The 20,853-nt window shown below is 34.2% G+C and overlaps 1 protein-coding gene across 5 annotated transcripts in view; it reads right to left on the reverse strand.

Moving 5' to 3' along the window:
- RAP1GDS1 (Rap1 GTPase-GDP dissociation stimulator 1) overlaps window positions 1-20,853 on the reverse strand; it is a 172,970-nt gene that overhangs the window by 86,850 nt on the left and 65,267 nt on the right. For 3 of the 5 annotated variants that reach the window (XM_040477921.1, XM_040477912.1, XM_040477926.1), the window contains exons 3-4: window positions 20,405-20,527; window positions 11,061-11,186 (exon numbers count right to left, since the gene is read on the reverse strand). In XM_040477921.1, the coding sequence (XP_040333855.1) occupies window positions 11,061-11,186; window positions 20,405-20,527 (249 nt within the window). Of the gene's footprint in view, window positions 1-11,060; window positions 11,187-20,342; window positions 20,528-20,853 lie in introns of those variants that run through there. The other 2 variants (XM_040477936.1, XM_040477929.1) reach the window with 2 other exon arrangements.

The following is a 20,853-nucleotide window of genomic DNA, read 5'->3' on the forward strand; positions in this document are numbered from 1 at the left end:
TTCAGGCTTTGACTCAGAGACTAGGAAGGAGCCTGGTATCCAGGGGAAAAAAAAAAAAAAAAAAAAAAAAAAATTAATTTGCAACTATGTATGACTTCTTATTGAACTCAAGAAAAATCATCTAATATTTCTGTCACATGCAACACTTTCTCAAATGCTGTCTCCACCTTCATATCTATAAAATTGGTAACAACTGCTTGAAAATGATTATTCCATCTCTTTTTAACAAGACAGTCACATCTTTATAGTACTTGGAAACTAATGAAGTATTGGGAAAAAGCAGCTCTGTAATGTGTCCTTTGCCCTACAATTATCAAGGTAAAAATTTAAAGAATCTTTGAGTTTTAAATGCCACTTTAATAAACAAGAGGCATCTGAATGTGATAGCAAGTATAAAAGCAGAAAAGATCACAATTCCTCAACATGTAAACAAACTATCTGAAGGGTTATTTAAACCCTTCAGGTTTAACCCTTCATGCACTGTTTAAATCCAGTGCATGTTTTACTTTGCAAAAATAAACCACACTGATAATAAACAATCTAATCTCAATTCATATTATAATTTCATTCCTTCTGTTGTAGTCAGTTTTTACCACATCACACCTGGCCTACTGCAATGACTTCCTCCTCTTTTTGCCTCACTTTTCTTCCCATTCTGATCCAAGTATATGCTTCTATGAAGCTGAAGTATCAATGTCAAGTTATTTTCAGTGTTTTTTTCCTCCTGTCCAGACATCAAAGTACAAAATAACTCCTTATAGTCTACATACATTTTAAGTGCACAACACACATTGACACATGGATGCAAAAATCAAGATGTGTAACCACAGTAAACCTCCACTATTATTTAGTTATTTAAAAAATTCTATCTTCATGACAGTTGATATCATGCCCCACAGCCCCAATTCTGAACTTTCCCCCCACACGACAAGTTTCCTACTATTGCCTTGCTGCTGACTTTTACTGACAGATGGACTTGACTTCTATTTTATTGGGAAGATAGGAGGCCATGCCAGAAACACTATTCTGATTGCCCTCTTTACTGCCTTAACATTTTTTTTTATACTTTCACCTATCTTCTGACAGTTTTCTATAATACCAGATTTACTTGGGTTCATGATTTCATTTCTCCTCTTTTCATCCATGATCTTTCTCCACCAGTTATTCCCTATAAGAGATTTACTCTGTCCTTGTCCACAGGTTCTAGCCTAACAAATATGTTCCTCTCTCCAGTGCTCCATATCACTCTCACAATGCGGCCCTTCCCTCAAACTACTCATCTCTTTTTTTCTCGTTAAACTTCCAGAAAGTTAATATTCCCCCTTCATTTCCTCATTACCTACCATAGCCCTTGAAATTTGACTTCTCTCTAAACAAGACTCAACTTAAAGATGTCTTTTAAAATATGAATGTCTCTTTCTCCAGTCATCAAAATTCAGTATTTTTTTTTCTTGGCAGTACTTGACACTGTTTACCACCAACTCTATGAAATCCATGACAAGAAATATATTTCCCTTGAATCTTTCAGTGCTTCTTCACAAGCTCCTTCATGTCTTCTACATCCTAAATATGGCTGTTTTCCTTTAAGTGTTTCTTCTATTCTCATGGGTCAACGATCACTCATAAATGCATGAATCCTAAAGCACATTCACCAGAATGTGACAACAGCACTTCAGGTTCAACACACCTCCAAACATATTCACCTAGATGGGATCTCACTATTGATGTCTCTTGTTGGTATTATCTTGATTCAAATTCTGGACCCATGGACTCCTTCCTCTTAAATGATACTTTTTTTGATTCTACACACACACACACACACACACACACACTCTCTCTCTCTCTCTCTCTCTCTCTCTCTCTCTCTTCCTTCCTGTTCTCTCTTTCATTTGTTCCTCAAGTTGAAAAAGGGGGAAAAAAAGCTTTTGAAGTGGTTATTCTTCATCTAGTCCACTGCCCAATGATTTTTAAGTAGGAATGTGCATCAGAATCATTTAGGGAGCTTTTGCAGAATATGTATACAATAGGCTGTATTCTAGCCTCAGAGATGCTGATGATTTACTTGTTCTAGCATATGACTACAAAAACGTATTTTGAAAATGTTCCCTAAGTGTTTTCAGATGCACACTTCTTAAGAATGGCTGCCTATCTTATAATGTACATCTCTTTCAAATTAACTTTGTCTATTGTATCAATTTGAACATTTCATTCTTTTGCTGAAATACCTTCAACGGCTCCCCATTACAGAAGCTCTTCCCTAACCTGGGTTCCTGAGACATCACTCCATTATATTATCTATCTTTTAAAAGGCTTTTCTGTGCTCCAAAAAATCCTTTAACATTCTCTCCACAGGTTGAAATCCTATGCAGATTAAATGCCTTCTTTTTCATGGATACTATTGAAAGAGCTCAATCACAAATGAGCTCCTTCCTAGACCTATATTATGTAACCTCTTTTAGCATTTGTTACATAGTACCTTGTTTTTTAACATTGATATACATGCTTCAATACAATGAATACACTACAACTTCCTTAAATATAAGAGACACACTTGGACAGAAACAGAAGTGATTATCAGCAAAATCATTTCCCCCCTCACATTATTTGCATTGGTTTTCTAGAACAAGGGTAAATTATAAACTACTTAAAGGCTGATACTTACCAGAAATCTCACCTGAAGTAGAGGTTTGTGGCCAAACACAGAAATTCTCCTGAGACTAGGAATGCTAATGTGTAACCTATCACCATAGGTTGCATAGAAGGCAGAAGCTAATAAATTGTAACTTGTTCATTACCTGTTCTAAGACTTGAGAGTATAAATTCCCTCTCCCTAAGAAAGGGGAACCTTCTGGCATTGTTAGTGGGAATGCAAACTGGTGCAGCCACTCTGGAAAAGTGTGGAGGTTCCTCAAAAAATTAAAGATTGAATTACCCTAAGACAGAGCAATGGCACTACTAGGAATTTATCCAAAGGATATAGGAGTGGCTGACACAGAGGCACGTGCACCCCCAATATTTATAGCAGTGCTATCAACAATAGCCAAATTATGGAAAGAGCCCAAAGGTCCATCAACTGATGAATGGATAAAGAAGATATAGTTTATATATACAATGGAATACTACTCAGCAATGAGAAAGAATGAAATCTTGTCATTTGCAACAACGTGGATGGAACCGGAGCATATTATCCTAAGTGAAATAAGTCAGAGAAAGACAGATACCATTATGTTTTCACTCATATGTGGAAGTTGAGAAACTTCACAGAAGACTACGGGGGAAGGGAAAGATAAAGGGTGGAAGGGAGTGGGGAGGTGTGGGGGGAGAATGGATGATGGGCACTGAGGAGGGCACTTGTTGGAATGTTTTATGTAAGTGATGAATCACCGAAATCTACTCCTGAAGCCAGGAGCACACCGTATACACTGTATGCTAGCTAACTTGACAAAAAAGAGAGTAAAATAATAAATAAAATAAAATAAAATAAAATAAAATAAAATAAAATAAAATAAAATAAAATAAATAAATTCCCTAAATCTTATTTTGGGACTAGCAATTTTTTGTTGATTTTTTCCTGAAAGTCAAATTTGAAAATTTGAAGGGAGAAAAAAATAGAGGCAACTGTATCCTCCATTTTAATTGCGCAAACCCAGTAAACCAAAACAAACAAAACCTTAAAAACCCCAACAGTTATTGCTGTAGATCATACTTTAAAATTTTATATGCATGTGTATACATGCATAAGTGTGTGTTTGTGTGTGTGTGTGTGTGTGTGTATATAATTTCCTCCACACTACAAGTAGAGTTGAAAGAAAGAAAGTCATTTCACATACGAGAGAACATGTATGCCTCTCAGATATAAGGAGCTTTTTAAACTTTTAATTTTGAAATAATTAGATGCTCAAGGAAACTGAAAAAAAAAAAAAAAAAGCAGTACAGAAAGGTCCCATGTACCCTCCATCCAGCTCACTCGAAGGGTCACATTTACACAACTTTAATACAATATACCCCAACCAGGAAACTGCCGCTGATACAACCCACAGACCTTGTTCAGATTTCATCAGGTTTCATAGGCACTTGTGTATGTGTATGGACATATATAGTTCCAAGCAATTTTATCACATATATAGATTCATACAGCCACCCTCAATATGTGGTATTTTTAAATATTCACTTTCATGCAAATCAGATTTTTATCAAATTGATAACAGGCTTAAAAATAAAAGATAAGCATTTTTTTTGGTCTCAGAAAACAGAAACGTGGATACATTATACAACATAGAAATTGAGCATGCAGAATAAGTACAAACAAAGTAGAACTGTATTTTGGCTGAAAATAAACTAGAAAATAACATTCAAGTCAAAATTTCAAATTTTTAAGTTGTATGCTTTCAGTTCACTAAAAAACAATATATCTGGGCTAGGATGTCCAATTAAAACTTAAAGTATTCAGTATTATTTCTTGGATTCTGTTGAAGATTTGGTATAAGAAACAATCATATGGAGACTATCTGGGCAATTTTTATACAGCCATTATTGAAGATGCTGTCTCCAATGACAGCCAATATCCTCTGCATATTTTAAGAGGGATGTGTACAGATTCATCTAGGGAGCTGATATCCCAGTGATAAATCTCTTCTAGCATGTCTCAACAGTTTTTTTTTTTTTTTGACCAAAGAACTAGACTATTTCTCCTTAGCATAAAATAAAAATTACTTAGCATAACAACTTTTTTTTTTACCCTGGCTGCCAAGAAGCTCAAATTAAATTAGTGCTTATTATGGTAAGTATATTATCCCTGATTCTTAAATGATTTATCTTTGCCTCTCTTTATATGGCTTCTGGTCCTTGTATCTTTATTTTAGATATCTTATGTATATTAGTATATGTATTACATTATGTCACAGCACACTTTTAGAAATAATAATGTATGGACTGAATGTTTGTGTCCCTCCAAAATTCACATCCCTGATGTGATGGTAGTAGGAAATAATTAGGTTATAGAGGTAGAACTCTCATAATGGGATTTGTGCCTTTATAACAGACAGGAGGGCTTGCTTCCTCTCTTACTTCTCTCTCTGCCATGTACGCATACAGTTTGCTGTGGGCAAAAACTACTGGCTTCTTGATCTTGGATTCCTCAGCTTCCAGAACCGTGAGAAACAAATGTTTGTTGGTTAAGCCACCCAGTCTATGATATTTTGTTATAGTGGCCCAAACTAAGACAAAGGATCATGCATATATGCTACATATTTCCTTTGTACAGCAGCTCAAAATTTATATTATACATCTAAATATAAACCTAACTAGGGGCGCCTGGGTGGCGCAGTCGGTTGAGCGTCCGACTTCAGCCAGGTCACGATCTCGCGGTCTGTGAGTTCGAGCCCCGCGTCAGGCTCTGGGCTGATGGCTCAGAGCCTGAAGCCTGTTTCCGATTCTGTGTCTCCCTCTCTCTCTGCCCCTCCCCCGTTCATGCTGTGTCTCTCTCTGTCCCAAAAATAAATAAAAAACGTTGAAAAAAAAATTAAAAATAAATAAATAAACCTAACTTAATTCACACAAGTCCACTTTACCAATGAGGATATTAAAATTCAGGAAGATTAAATGACAACTTAGTAAATGGCAGAATTGGAAATCTTAACATCTGCAATATTTGCCTTCCAGGGGCATAGTAAAATCTCACTTATTTATAATTACTTTTATTTTAAAATGAACTATATTTTATATAAGCAATGCACTATTTGCTTAATTTCTAAAAATGGCTCCAATTACAACTCCTATCATCTATTTCTTTTTATTCTGACCAAAACCCACATTAATTTAGTGTGTACTTTTAACTATCAACAAGTTGTGTTCCTTTGTGCATTTTATTTTCTCTATCATATTAGAGACAGACATCTTTAATGGTGTGAAATTTTTCAGTTTATAATCGTGTTACAAAACAACATTTTTTCCCAATATATTCAGCATATCTGTGTAATAAAGTATTTTCATGTGATAATAACCATAATTACTATCTCTAAAAATTGCAGCTGCATGTAGTTTTTTATTCTCATATACATAATACACTTTGGTGATAAACCCATTCTTATACAACAGATTAACTGATAAAAGAATCTGGTTTTTACTTATTGGATAATAATTCTATTTTGTTCTAAAACTGACTACTGACACAAAGTAGGGTAAATATATGAACCTGCAAAACTCTCTAATACATGATTAAATACTTAACCTAATTTATACCACTGAAATAAGCATTTATTTTAAATGCCAGACATAAATTTGCAAATACACTTTGCTTACTTAGGCAATTTCAAAGAGTGTCTGTATTATAACACATACTTATCTAACCAACTTACATTACAAAATACTATAGAATTAATGCAAATTATATTTTAGCATTTGCAATCAGAATGATGAATTCTTTTTTTACATAAGAATAGTGTAGCAAAGTTATAATCATTAATATATAAATAGGTCCAGGCATATATTTGGTATCCTTTCCATTTATACTTGAAGTCAATGAAATAAACAATATTTATTTCACTTCATAAATACTGGCTATGGCAAGCCTGATCATCATCTCATTTTGAATATTTATTTATTCTTCAGTGAGCACAAATCCAATTTTCTTCATATCATGTAAGATGGCATATTATATGTTTCTTAAGTGTGTACCTTTCCAATAATAGTATCAATTATATAATAATCATTAATTTTCTATAAAGATGCACATTTAATTTTAATATGTATTAACTTGAATTGTACATTATTCTTTCTCTGGTATATAGAAAGGCACAAATATTTGTCTAATCATTTTCTTCCAGCTTCTACTAAATAACCTTGGACAAATACATCTAATATCAATTATTTCCTAACCTCAAGCAGTAACATCTTCAAACAGAGAAAACTCAGTCTCCAATCACCAATTTATCCTTACAAATTATAAATACAGTGTGGAAATTTAAAAAGCAGCTCCTCACTACCATAAGGCTATTTAACTATATCAACAATTTAAAATGTGTACAGCTATATAAACAAAACTAGTCATTGAAAGAAGGGAATACTACAGAGATAGACAAATGAGAAAAAAAAGAACTCATTCTTTTTAATATCTCCTTTGAGAGAAATGTAAATGAAATAGGCTGAAGGCATGCAATTCTGAAATGTAATGCTACTTCTTTTTATTTAAAATCACATTACCCAACATATCCCATCACAATTTTGCTAATTCCTTTCTAAATTGAAATACAAATTTTCCCTAATCTTTTTTTTTAATTTTCTTTTAACGTTTATTTATTTTTGAGACAGAGAGAGACAGAGCATGAACGGGGGAGGGTCAGAGAGAGGGAGACACAGAATCTGAAACAGGCTCCAGGCTCTGAGCTGTCAGCACAGAGCCCGACGTGGGGCTCGGACTCATGGACCGCGAGATCATGACCCGCGAGATCATGACCCGAGCTGAAGTCGGCCGCTTAACCGACTGAGCCACCCAGGCGCCCCCCTAATCTTTGATTTAAAGCATCTCAAATGTCTCATAAAAAGGGCTTTTTGGCAAAGTTCAAGGCAAGATGGCTTTAAAATGTTGCTTATATCAGAAGTCTGTTTGGATACTTGGAAAGAAAAATCCATAACTGAAGTATCTTTGGAGGCTCTTTGGAAGATCAGAAAAAAGACCAGGCATCTTAAATGAAAAATGTTCTTATCCAGTGATTCTTTCATCTCTATATGCAAGAGAAAGACTGGGATTCAAAAAGTTGATCAGCAACAAAGCCTCACTCCGTCCTATTTAGCAGTTCTGTCAGCCTGCTACCTATGTTATGTAAGAGTTTCCTTCCATTCGGAAGAGTTCCTAAAATGTCAAAGCCAGTAAAACTGAAATCTGACCTACTTTTTTTCAAAAGATTTCCATGGATTTTATGGCAAGTGTAATTCCTTTTATAGTTGGAGTTCTCCTCCTTTCAAATAAACTGTGTTAACTGAAATATCCTAGCAACTGCATTACCTTTTAAGGGTTAAAATAAAAATCCATAAAATATACACAAATTTTCTCAAATTTTTATCTCTTATAGTGAATTCCTTCTGGTGCTTTTTGCATATATTGGCTTTATTATCTGTTGTAAGCCTAGTAACATTCTGAATGAGCCTGCATTAAAATATTATCCACTTAGGAGTGCCTGGGTGGCTCAGTCATCTCATGTTTTGTGGGTTTGAGCCCCATGTCAGGCTCTGTGCTGACAGCTCACAGCCTGAATCAGAGCCTGGAACCTGCTTCAGATTCTGTGTCTCCCTCTCTCTCTCTGCCCCTCTCCTACTTGAGCTCCCACTCTCTCTCAAAAATAAGCATTAAAAAAAATTTTTAATAAAAAAATTAGCCACTTGGAGTGCATTTATAAAATGTAAGTAAACTGCTTAGTCTGACAGGTAAGTTTGATAAAACACCAATGTGAATTTTAAAACATGTATTATTTATAAGAAAAAGATTCCCTGTATTTATAAAACTGTCATGTGTAGTTTTCTATTTTCTTTTTAAGAATGAAGCATTATATTCTTTATTTTTTTATTTTTTTTTATTTTTGAGAAAGACAGTGTGAGCAGGGGAGGGGCAAAGAGAAAGGGAGACACAAAATCCAAAGCAGGCTCCAGGCTCTGAGTGGTCAGCACAGAGCCTGACGTGGGGATCAAACCCATGAGCCATGAGATCGTGACCTGAGCTGAGGACAGATGCTTAGACAACTGAGCCACTCAGGTACCTCAATAATGAAGCATTACATTCTTGAGAGGGAAGAAGGTTAATTAATTAAAAGAGAAGTTGCTCACTACTTTTTAAAAAAGAAACCTAATTCCTGGGTTCTTTCAAACTCCTAATTGTCAAAATATATAATGAGAAATGCATTTCAAATAAATTCACATATCAAGCACACAGCATTATATTTACAGACTAAAATATCATTTTCGTAATTCAAATAAAAGTGCTGTACTTTTCTTACAATTATTCTGACAAAATCACTGAGATGTTCACAGAGATTTAATTTCAAATAAAAGGATAAGAAAGCATACAGGCTTATAGAAATTATATGCATAAGATAGCATGGCACAATGAATACATTTTATCAGACAATTTACAGTAATAAATCACTCTTTATATTTATACATTTTTAAGACTATTAACTTCACTTTCCTTAAACAAGGTTTACAAGTATAAAAAACAGCCTATATTTGCTATGCTTAATTTTCCATTTAACTATAATTTACATTGAATTAAATGAAAGTGAAGTGGTTATAAATATTTATAAGTAAATGAAACAAAAAAAATTAACTTCATAGCCTAAAGCACACCCACAGACTTTATAACTCATAAGAACAGAGCAAATGGACTTTACTTTCATCAGAATGATAATCTTATTAACTACACATTTACTACCCTAACTTCATGGTTCTTTAGAGTACACAGGAAATAAAATTACTGTGTGCCCATAAAAATAATAGCAGTATGAGATAAGAGATCACTATGAGTGTTTCTTCTATTGTGCCAAAACTAAGGGAAACTCCAGGACAAAAGTACTTAAAATAGAGAATTCCTGTATTTAAATAATGCATAATTTAAGAATAACTAAACAGAGCAAGGGTTAAAGAATACTTGTGGCAGCCCTAAATTCTAGTAATATAACACAGAAGGATAAGAATAAACATAGTAATGATCAATGGTCACCAAATACATGCCATCAATCTTTGACTATTACTCTGTAGAGATCTTTTTAACTTTTATTCTTAACATTAATGATATAAAATATATCTTAAATGGTTCACTCAATACTCAAAGCTAATACTGTAAGCTATGATGTTTAATAAAATCCTAAATATAAAAAGGCAAAGTTACAAACATAAAGCACTAGAATTTTATAAATAAAGCTAATACCCTAGGATAAAAGGCACTGGAAGGAAGGAACAGATAGATAAATTTATAATCAGTATTGGGGACTGGAAATTGTAAGTTAAAATTCATATTAAGACATCCACATCCTCACACATAATATATTATGTTCCAGAAAAAGTAAGGAAAGGAGAATAAGTTAGGCTAACCTTACCACCAATGCTACAAAGAAATTAAAACTGAAAGTTACAGTTTCAGTCTTTTTTCTACTTTCTTTTATCGTAAATAAATATGTTTATGACCTTATTTTCTATCTGCTTACATGCCCAAATCACTTTGTGAAGCATCGCCTATGATGAAAGGGTTATGTCTTTTGTGCATGAAATCACTGGGGAAAATAAACAGCAAAAGTCATCTTAGTTATATAAATAGAACTAAATTCCTAGGAGACTTTAAAGGTAAATGTTAAAATATGTGTTTCTGGCTCAGAAAATATAAATCTAAGGAAAATCCAGGATAAGGCAAATTTAACTGAATATACTCAAGATTTTTCTGTATTCTGTTTACATATTTGTGGAGAGGAGAAGTAGAAAATGTAAAATTTTTGCAATATATCCAAACCCAAGTTCTTGCTTTGTCTTTACCTGGCACAGTAGCGTATTACAGAAAGCGGTGAGGATGATAATGACATTATGACAAATAGGAATGGAGTCAATGCAGATGCAGTAGGCCAGTCTAGCTTTTGAGAAGACAATGGTTTTTATTAATGGTTTTATTGAATTACAAGTAATTAAAAATTTATTTGGACAGACTTAAATACTTTAAAAAACTGTGTTCATAAGCATTCTCATTCAGAGATATAACTGCAATAAAACCTAACTGAAAAGACAATATACATTTGTTCTAAAACGCTTCAAAAACCCCAATTTCTCAGAAATTGACTTACTTTCCTCTGAAAGTATTATTTGTGATAGCAGAGAAAAAGAATTCACTTCCTTAACTTCTTACTTAAGAATCCTATGGCTCAAATTTCCACTGGTTCTGCTAAGCAAGCAGAGCTAAATCATCTGGCTCATGTTAGTGTCTTAGCCTAGAAAAGACAGTGCTAACACTAAAAGTGGAATTAGTCTGAAAACCATAATTCTTAAACAAAAGTTTTTAAGTGTATCATTGATATTTCAACACTTACGGCTATCGTAACATATGTTTCCTAGAGCCCTGCCCGTTTGAAGTAGCACTTCCTGGTCTTTGCTATTTAGCAGCTGCACCAGTGGTGAAATCAATCCAGCATCCACACATGGAATACGCATAAATTCTGAAAATAAGAGACATATGTAATTAAAAATCTAAAAATTCACAATTCACATAAATCATGTCCCTTAATAAATACCTACGATTAAAATGTTTAAGATGGCTTACCATTTGAAGAGTACATTGTGTTCAAAAGCACCATTATAACCCTACTAAATACTTCATAGAATAAGTACACAAAATGAGTGGGCTCTTATTTTTATTGACAGTCTCTGCCACAACCAAAAAGGCTTTTAATTAACTTTCATTATACCTAATTAATCACTATCTTCTTATAATTACAAATGTGCTTGGGAAGCAATGTGTGATGATGGAAACATTGGCAATGCTCCTTCCATGAACCTGATAATTAATGTACTACAGTTATAAACTAAGTTATCAAATTGTGCGAATTTTCACTATATGGTTTCTAAAAAAGACAAAATATGATTTTTTTCAAAGGTTCAAGGGTCTCATTAAAAATAATAGTTCCTTTTCAATTGCTAAGATCTAGTGGAATCACCTATTCCTTATCTTCATTCCTCCTCTTTATTTGTATGGATCATTAATATCTGCTGTTATACCCACACATTCATAGGTCTTAAGTACCAAATGCTAAGTTTTCTTATGCTTCCAACTCATTTTTCATTAGCTCTATAGTAAACCATTCTCAAATTTATTGTCTCCCAATAACAGCATCACAATCATGATGATTAGACATAAGTTTTACGGTGTCTCATGATAGACTACTACATAATTAAAGGATAATAATGACATCTAATTAATAAAATTCTCCAAATAATCAGTATTTAGAACCATTATTTTGGACATCATGATTTGCTGTAAGGATGTACTGGTCAATGAAGTTAGTCAACATACATCTAATTCCTCTACCTATAACCCATCCTACTACATAAATAAATCACTATCTTTTCAGTATTACTTTCAAGGGGGCCCACTCCTTAGCTTGCTCCACAAACACCATCATAAGCAACCCTCTTTCTCTTTCTCTTCATTTTCAAATTCCTAGAGCACATCATATAGGGCTGTTATGTGAGCTGTTACCTCTGACACAACTTTTCCTGCTAAGATAGCTATGAGTCACAGAGGTATTCCTCTCTACTTAAACAAAGGATTGCATTTCTATTATATCTCTTACTTACTACTGTATTATTGAAAGCTCTCTGTAATTTAAACTTCCAAGATTAAGAATACTTGTTACTTCTAAAGCTAACTTTTAAGTTTACTGTTAATTTTTTTTTTTTAACTCCCTAACAGGAGTTTTCCCTATTGGGAAAACAAATCATGCTATATGTACTTCCAAGAATTCAATGACCATCTTCTATGGAAGATGACACATCAGTCTACTTGTCTACCTCTTAAGTTAATGGTCACACTTCAGGATCTTTATATATTTCAAATCTTAAAATAGCACGTCACCAACTCAAATTAATCAAATTAAATACACATATTCATTATCTCTTCTACCTTTTCCTATAACTAGTTTCCAACAGTGAGATCATTTTAATAACTACTAAAATAAGAAATTTAGGAACAGTCTGATTTGCACTCTTATGTCATAAATGGAATCTGTTGTTAGATTGTACTGGTTTGTTTGTTGCTATGCTTCACACAATGGCAACATTTATGAGCTACTATTTTTGCTTTGATACCCTAATTGTCTATATGATACCAACATATCTTTCAAAGTTCTGATGGTACAATCAACAGCTTCAGTTATTCTTGAAATGAGAGAGAATAATTACAGGAAAATTGCAGATTCAAATAAAACTAAAGCTGTTCTGAGCATTTTTTTTTAAAATAGAAAAGCATATAAAGAACACCTTAAACACTCACCATGTTATAGGTCAATTAGGTTTCAATTTTTTTAAAAAGCACATTAAAGGGGCGCCTGGGTGGCTCAGTTGGTTGGGTGTCCGACTTTGGCTCAGGTCACGATCTCACAGTTTGTGAGTTCGAGCCCCGCGTCAGGCTCTGTGCTGACACCTTGGAGCCTGGAGCCTGCTTCAGATTCTGTGTCTCCTTCTCTCTCTCTGCCCCTCCCCAACTTGTGCTCTGTCTCTCTATGTCTCTCAAAAAATAAATAAATGTAAAAAAAATTTTTTTTAAAGCACATTAAATATAAAATAAAACTAGTACATTCCTTAGCTTTCAATATAAAGGCAATACTGCCAGTCCCTGAAAAGAGTAAATTCCCTTCTAAAACCTGCTTTTCAGCCAATTTGTTTTTTAACTGAGGAGTGCAGCCCTCCTTAGCTAGTTTTAAAGACATGAAGTTACATACTTTAGAAGGATATATGTAAAAATACCAGGAATCAATAAGGAATATGTTTAAGATCTTATATAATTAATATATATAATTATGTTATATATAATATATAGTAGTATAATACATAATATAGTGTTATATATGAAATATAGTATATAGTAGTTATATATAGTTATATATAATATGCATATATATGTGCAATATATATTATACATATATAATGTAGTTACATACTTTAGATGGATATATGTAAAAATACCAGGAATAAGGAATATGTTTAAGATATTATATAATTAATATATATAATTATGTTATTATATAATATAGTATTATAATATATAATATAGTGTTATATATGAAATATAGTATTTAATAGTTATATATATATATTGCATTATATAATGTAGTTACATACTTTAGATGGATATATGTAAAAATATACCAGGACTTAATAAGGAATGTGTTTAAGATATTATATATATAACATAATTAAGATATTAAATATGTAACATAATTATATGTTATGTATAATATTATATATATATAATTGAATGAATGGCTGTGACAGTCATCCCTGTTCAAAGGGGTTCCCACTAGACACATCCCTAGTTCACACTGCTTGTGCCTGTTACCTGATCATAGCTGGATGGACTCTGACTCCAGTCCAGACTATATACAAGCTGGCCTATCAGATATTCTAGTTCAAAAAATCTTCTAAATGGGGCACCTGGGTGGCTCAGGTGGTATAGCACCCGACTCTTGATCTCAGGGTCGTGAGTTCAAGTCCCATATTGGATATGGAGCCCACTTAAGAAAAAAACATCTACTAAACAGGATAATAGTGATGAATTAAAAAAAAAAGAAGAAGAAATAAAAACCAGATCCTCTCTTGACAATTTTTACTCCAGGGGAGTGAGGGAAGGACTATCAGGGGAAAGCTGAAACTAAGATACATTCAGAATGACAGTGAGTGGAAAAACCAAAGTCTGTGGAAGCCATTATGTAATAGAAGGCAGAAACCATTGGGGTGCCTGGGTGGCTCAGTCAGTTAAGTGTCTGACTTCAGCTCAGGTCATGATCTCAGGATTTGTGGGTTCAAGTCCCACATCTGGGTCTGTGCTGACAGCTCAGAGCCTGGAGCCACTTCAGATTCTGCGTCTCCCTCTCTCTCTGCTCCTCCCTTGGTTGCAAGCTCTCTCTCTCTCTCTCTCTCTCTCGAAAATTATAAACATTTAAAAAATTAAAAAAAAAAGAAACCATTAAGTATTTGTACGCATATATGTGTGTCTATGCAAGATAAAACTCATTTTGCTTTTTGCATAATGTGTGGACTTCAATGCAGAAATTCAATATAGAGCTTTAAGGAATAGGCATTGTTCTATCTCAATACCAACCCAAATTTATTAACATAAAGTTGATTTCTTAAGAGTAGTTTTTTCCTTTGTAGCAAAACACTCAAATGCTTGATAGAATATCTCTATTTCTTTCTAAATCCAGTCTTCCTTTCTTTTTTGCTTTTACTTTCCCAAACCTACTTGAATTACATATCATTTAGCATTATCACAAAGTACATTACTGTGACAAAACTATAAAATAAAAAATTTCTTTTTATAAAACCTGCTTTTTACATATCTATTTATCAAATATTAAAAGTCACTTTCAGCTGCCAGACAGACCCAAATCTATTTTATTAAAACTAAACTCTTTAAGCCAAATAAAAACAGAGTGCTAGAGTCTGCCTTAATGTTTGTTACACTAAACAATAAGTATATTCAGTTTGAATTTTCTCTAATAACCTCATAGCAATTATTAACTCTTAGCTTTTTTACAGTTTTCTTCAGAAGAACAAGGAAAACTATGAGGAATAAATATATAAAAAGCTGTGACTTTTATATGCAGGTTGTTGTCACATTTTTCATTTATACTTTGTATTGCCTTTTGTTAAAAAATTGCTACTAATTCTTACAAAATGACAGAGGTTAAACTTCCAAAACTACAATATCAAGAATACTTAAAGCTACCTGACAACCTGGTGCGTTATTTTTGGTGGTGGGTATTAATTTTATCCAACAACTTTTCTAGAGCATACATATATTTAATACTAAAATAGACATATACTTGTTATAGAGTAGAGGGCAAAATTAAAACAAATTTACAAGAGTAAACACGAGAGTTCCATGTTTCTGGCAGTGCCCTCTCTAGTCCATCCTAGGCGTACACTTTTATTCTTTTGTGGTTGGGAGCATTCAATGGAAAAGTTTGATAATGACTTTTATAATCTGATAAAGTACAGATGGGGGAAAAAAGCATAATGTTGATCCAAACTACTGATTCCATATTACGTTAGACTGCGATTTAGTTCTCAAGCTATAGAGGTATGAGAATCACTGGGGGACTTGTTAAACCAAATGGCTGGATCCCAGTCCTAGAGTCCCTGTTTCAATAGGTCTGAAGGAGAGGATCAAAGAATCTGCATCCTAATAAGTTCCTGGTGATTCTGATGCTGATGGTCCAAGACAGGGAAGGAATGTTTTAGAGGACTAAAGGAACAGAAGCCAAGTGGTTGACCTTTTGTCTGCTTTTTTATACCCTTTAACTTCAGTTATCAGCTTAATCTTTCAGGCCATACACTGCTATTCCTGCATTAAAATCACTAGTACCTCTTCCACTGCTATCATAATATCTCATTTACTGAAGAGAAGTAAAGAAGAATAAAACAAGGTGAAGCATAAATTCCAAAGACTATCACATATATTTTTAAAATTTTTTATTTTAAAGAGAGAGCACATACATGTGGGGGAGAGGGGCAGAGGGAGAGAGAAAATCTTAAGCAGGCTCCATGCTCAGCACAGAGCCCAATGTGAAGCTTAATCCCATGACCCTGGGATCATAACCTGAGCTGAAATCAAGAGTTGGATGTTTAACCGACTGAGCTACCAAGGTGCCCCACCTAAGTGTCTGAATCTCAGCTTTACTACCTACTAGCTGTGTAAAGATAGGCAAGATATTTAGCCTGTTATCTCATGTGCAAAGTCCTATCTCATATGGGGTTGTTATTAGAATTTGAAATAATGTACATAACTCCTGGCACAATGTAGGCATATTAATGGCACCTAGTCTTAGGAAATTATTTTTATATCTTGACAATACAATTCTGAAAAGGAGGAAACATTCATAGACACCTCCTATCTTGCTTATTTTTTTTTTTTTTTTTGCCTCAAATCAGTCTTAAGTGTATTGCATAGGGGAATATTTTATTTAAAGGTATCAAAATCCTTTACTGTAATTTATGATCATGGCTATGCTCCCACATTAAACTTGCACATGAAACTTCTTGCTAATCCTCTCAAATTTCAACATTAGTATGCTAATTTTTGGGAGATTTTGTATGCACAAATTTAAACATAATTATATTTTAAGGTTAATCTGAATCTATGAAGTATATGCTAATATTTCTCCTCTGTAGTTACATAAAATGCACAGCAGAGTGGAGATGAAAAAATCACCTTCCAATCTCTTTTTAACTCTGGTTCACAAAATCTTGTTTTCACCACCAAGTTTCTAAAAAGAAGAAATATAAGCCCAATTAATGTACTCTGTGGGTCATGTTGCATTTCTGAAGATATTATTTATTTTTAAAAAAGATTCTAATTTACTTTCTCAGCCAGTCACTTACAAAAACAATGTGGTGATTAAGCAAAAAATAACTATTTAAATGTATCCCACTTATTTTAACCAGTAGAGGTAAGTGATATGCCCTTAACAAGCCTCTGATTAAAAGTATAAATGCTACAAATTCTATTATGTCTTTAGAACATAGCTGTCATCTACTAAAGTATTACTAGAAGCAACCTATAGCAGCAGAGTTATCATGAAACTGTGACAAAATATTATAATGACTGATATTAAGTAAGATCACAGAGGAATGGCAATCCACAAAAATTTACTATCCAAAATTTCTGAATCTATGCTAAAATTAGTATGGAAACTCATTCTTAAGAAAAAGGCTTTTGTGGATGGAGCTGGAGTGTATTATGCTAAGTGAAGTAAGTCAGAAAAAGGTAAGTACCATGTGATTTCACACATATGTGAAATTTAAGAAACAGAAGAGATGAACACATAAAGGGGCAGGGGGAGGGAACGAGAGCGGGAAACAAACCAAGAGACTCTTAACGATAGAAAACAAACTGAGGGTTGATGGAGGGAGGTGGGTGTGGGATGGGCTAGATGGGTGATGGGTATTAAGGAGGGGACTTGTTATGATGAGCACTGGATGTTGTAAGTGACGAATCACTGAATTCTACTCTGGAAACCAATATGCACTATACGTCAACTAACTAGAACTTAAATAAAGATTTGAGAAGAAAAAAAGAGAAAAGACTTTGAGAATATAACTGATTTCTGGAAATCTATACTGTAATTCTCATTAAGTTAAAAATAAACCATGTGATCTTAAGAATCAAGCTGTATTGGGGTGGCTAGGTGGCTCAGCTGATCAAGCATCTGACTTCAGCTCAGGTCATGATCTCACAGCTCGTGAGTTCGAGCCCCACGTCAGGGTCTGTGCTGAAAGCTCAGACCCTGGAGCCTGCTTCAGATTCTGTGTCCCCATCTCTCTCTGTCCCTCCCCCTCTCACACTGTCTCAAAAATAAACATAAAAAAAATTTTTTTTTCAGTTAAAAAAGAAATCAAGCTGTATTCCATCTAAGAAGATTCACATAGTGGTTGGTCTAGGTTAACAAACAACATCTGGAAGGTTCCATTCTCAAACTAGATCTGCTTCTGGAGTTCTTTGTTGCCCCAAGGCAATCTATTCAGAGCAGTTCAAATCTGTTTGAAGTACACTAAATACTCCCAAACCACTAGGAATCTGAACATTTATGACCAGCTCAACTACAAAGCACAGCATAGTGATTATATATGTACAGTAGCTGAGACATGACATAAAACAATAGGTGGCCAGTTCTCAGCTAACGGCCAAAAAATGATTTACCAATACAGAACCTCATTGGAATTTGAAAGACATTTTGAGAACTCCTAAACAAATGAAAAAATTTCATGGCAATTTTTTTGGTAACACACATGAACAAGTTGTTTCACTGGGCCCCAAACAACACATACCAGTACTTCACATGCCACCTGCTCTACTGATTATGTAAATGAAGCCAGAATTTTTAAAACTTCTTAAAAGTATAATATATGCAAATTACTAAAATAAAAGGCCTAAAAATAATATCAAATTTTGAAAATCCAGGCACACTAAAGACATGACATTAACTAAAGCCCTTATACTTAAAAATGGCTTTAAGAAGTCAGTGTTCTGGGGTGTCTGGGTGGCTCAGTTAGTTAAGCATCTGACTTTGGCTCAGGTCATGATCTCATGGTTCGTGGGTTCAAGCCCTGCGTCAGGCTCTGTGCTGACTTCTAGGAGCCTGGAGCCTGCTTCGGATTCTGTGTCTCCCCCTCTCTCTGCCCCTCCCCTGCTTGCACTCTGTCTCCCTTGTTCTCTCTCAGAAGTAAATAAACATTAAAAAAATACATATTTATTTCTTTATTTATTTTTAATTTTTTTTAACGTTTATTTATTTTTGAGACAGAGAGAGACAGAGCATGAACGGGGGAGGGTCAGAGAGAGAGGGAGACACAGAATCTGAAACAGGCTCCAGGCTCTGAGCAGTCAGCACAGAGCCCGACGCGGGGCTCGAATTGATGGACAGTGAGATCATGACCTGAGCCACAGTTGGATGCTTAATTGACTGAGCCACCCAGGGGCCTCTAAAAAAAAAATTTAGAAAGAAGTCATGTTTTTCTCAAACTGAATTAAAATCACGTGCAAATATTTCTGCTAAAATACAATTCTTCCAAAGAATCTCGCACTGGACATAAACCACATCTAATAGGATGGATTAGATATCATATAATCTAAGTCTTGCTGTCACTGTTGTTTTTTCATAGTATTCTTATGTGGAAACTTAAGAAATAGATGTGTCCTGGGGTGCCTGAGTGGCTCAATTGGTTGAGTGACCAGCTTCTGTTCAAGTCATGATCTCATGGTTCATGAGTTTCAGCCCTGCTGTCAGCTCCCTGTTGTCAGCACAGAGCCCACTTCAGATCCTCTGTTCCCCTTTCTCTCATCCCCTTCCCTGCCTGCACTATAAAAAATAAACAAATACTAAAAAAGAAAGAAAGAAAGATGTCCTACATAGGTGAGTGCAGAAAACAGAACATACATTCCAACTGCACTGTTGCAGTTAAGAGCCAAGTGCCAGTATTGGTAGGATAGGCTTAGACTATTTAATTAAAAAAAAAAAAAAAAAAAAAAAAGGAAGTTTATCTGGGTATAATACGCACCAACATGTAATACACTGAAAAAGGTAAGCTCTCCTGTGACAATTAAGATCAATGACTCAGGGGTGCCTGAGCGGCTCAGTCGGTTAAGCATCCGACTTTGGTTCAGGTCATGATCTCACAGTCCATGAGTTCGAGTCCTGCGTCCGGCTCTGTGCTGACAGCTCGGAGCCTAGAGCCTGCTTCAGATTCTGTGTCTCCCTCTCTCTGACCCTCCCCTGTTCATGCTCTGTCTCTGTCTCAAAAATAAATAAACATTAAAAAAAAATTTAAAAAAAAAATAAGATGAATGACTCAGTGGCAAGCTCAAGAATCCTATTACCAAAGTAATAAATGACACAGGTACAGCAGGGACTAGCAGTACTTCCCTTTAATTCTACCCTGAAGGAACAGAATAGTAAATGGGAAATGTATGAATAGAATGACTATAACTATAGTCATTTTAAACAATTATATGGGAAAAAAAGTCAAAGAAAAGAGAAATAGAAAGAAATGGACAATGTCTAATCTACAAAATTAAAACATAAATTAATAAAACATACTGACAAGTGAGGTGTAAAACTGAAGATGTTCCCAGCAGAAAAGTTCTTGAGGAAAACCTCACCATTTTTGGCTACTTCTGCTATGATGTTAGCTACTTTGGCTGTGCAGGAAGACTGTGGAATCAAAAGACTTGCAAACAGCTGAAGTATTCCACTTCCTTGGATTTTTTCACTTGTTTCCATATCTGAAAGAGATACAAAGAGCTTTAAGGAAAATCTTCAACACTAATACTGACATTATCTACAATGAAGTCTTCCAAGAATTTTCACCGTCCATAATAGAAATTACTTCAGTATATGTTCAAGTGTATATATATTTATACAAAAGAAATATATTTATAATTTTCAGTTCAAAACGCTGCTTTTATCTTAAGTTTTTGTTTGCACAAAATACTTTATAATACAATGTTTTGTCTACCTAATGTCATATTATAAAGGAATCCTTTCTGAATATACACCACTGGCATACCAAATCTGCTTTTCAATGTTAGTTCCAACCTGGTCTATTTGG

This window comes from Herpailurus yagouaroundi, unplaced genomic scaffold (assembly GCF_014898765.1).
Source record: "Herpailurus yagouaroundi ecotype Mexico unplaced genomic scaffold, PumYag 28, whole genome shotgun sequence".
NCBI classification, from domain to species: Eukaryota; Metazoa; Chordata; class Mammalia; order Carnivora; family Felidae; genus Herpailurus; species Herpailurus yagouaroundi.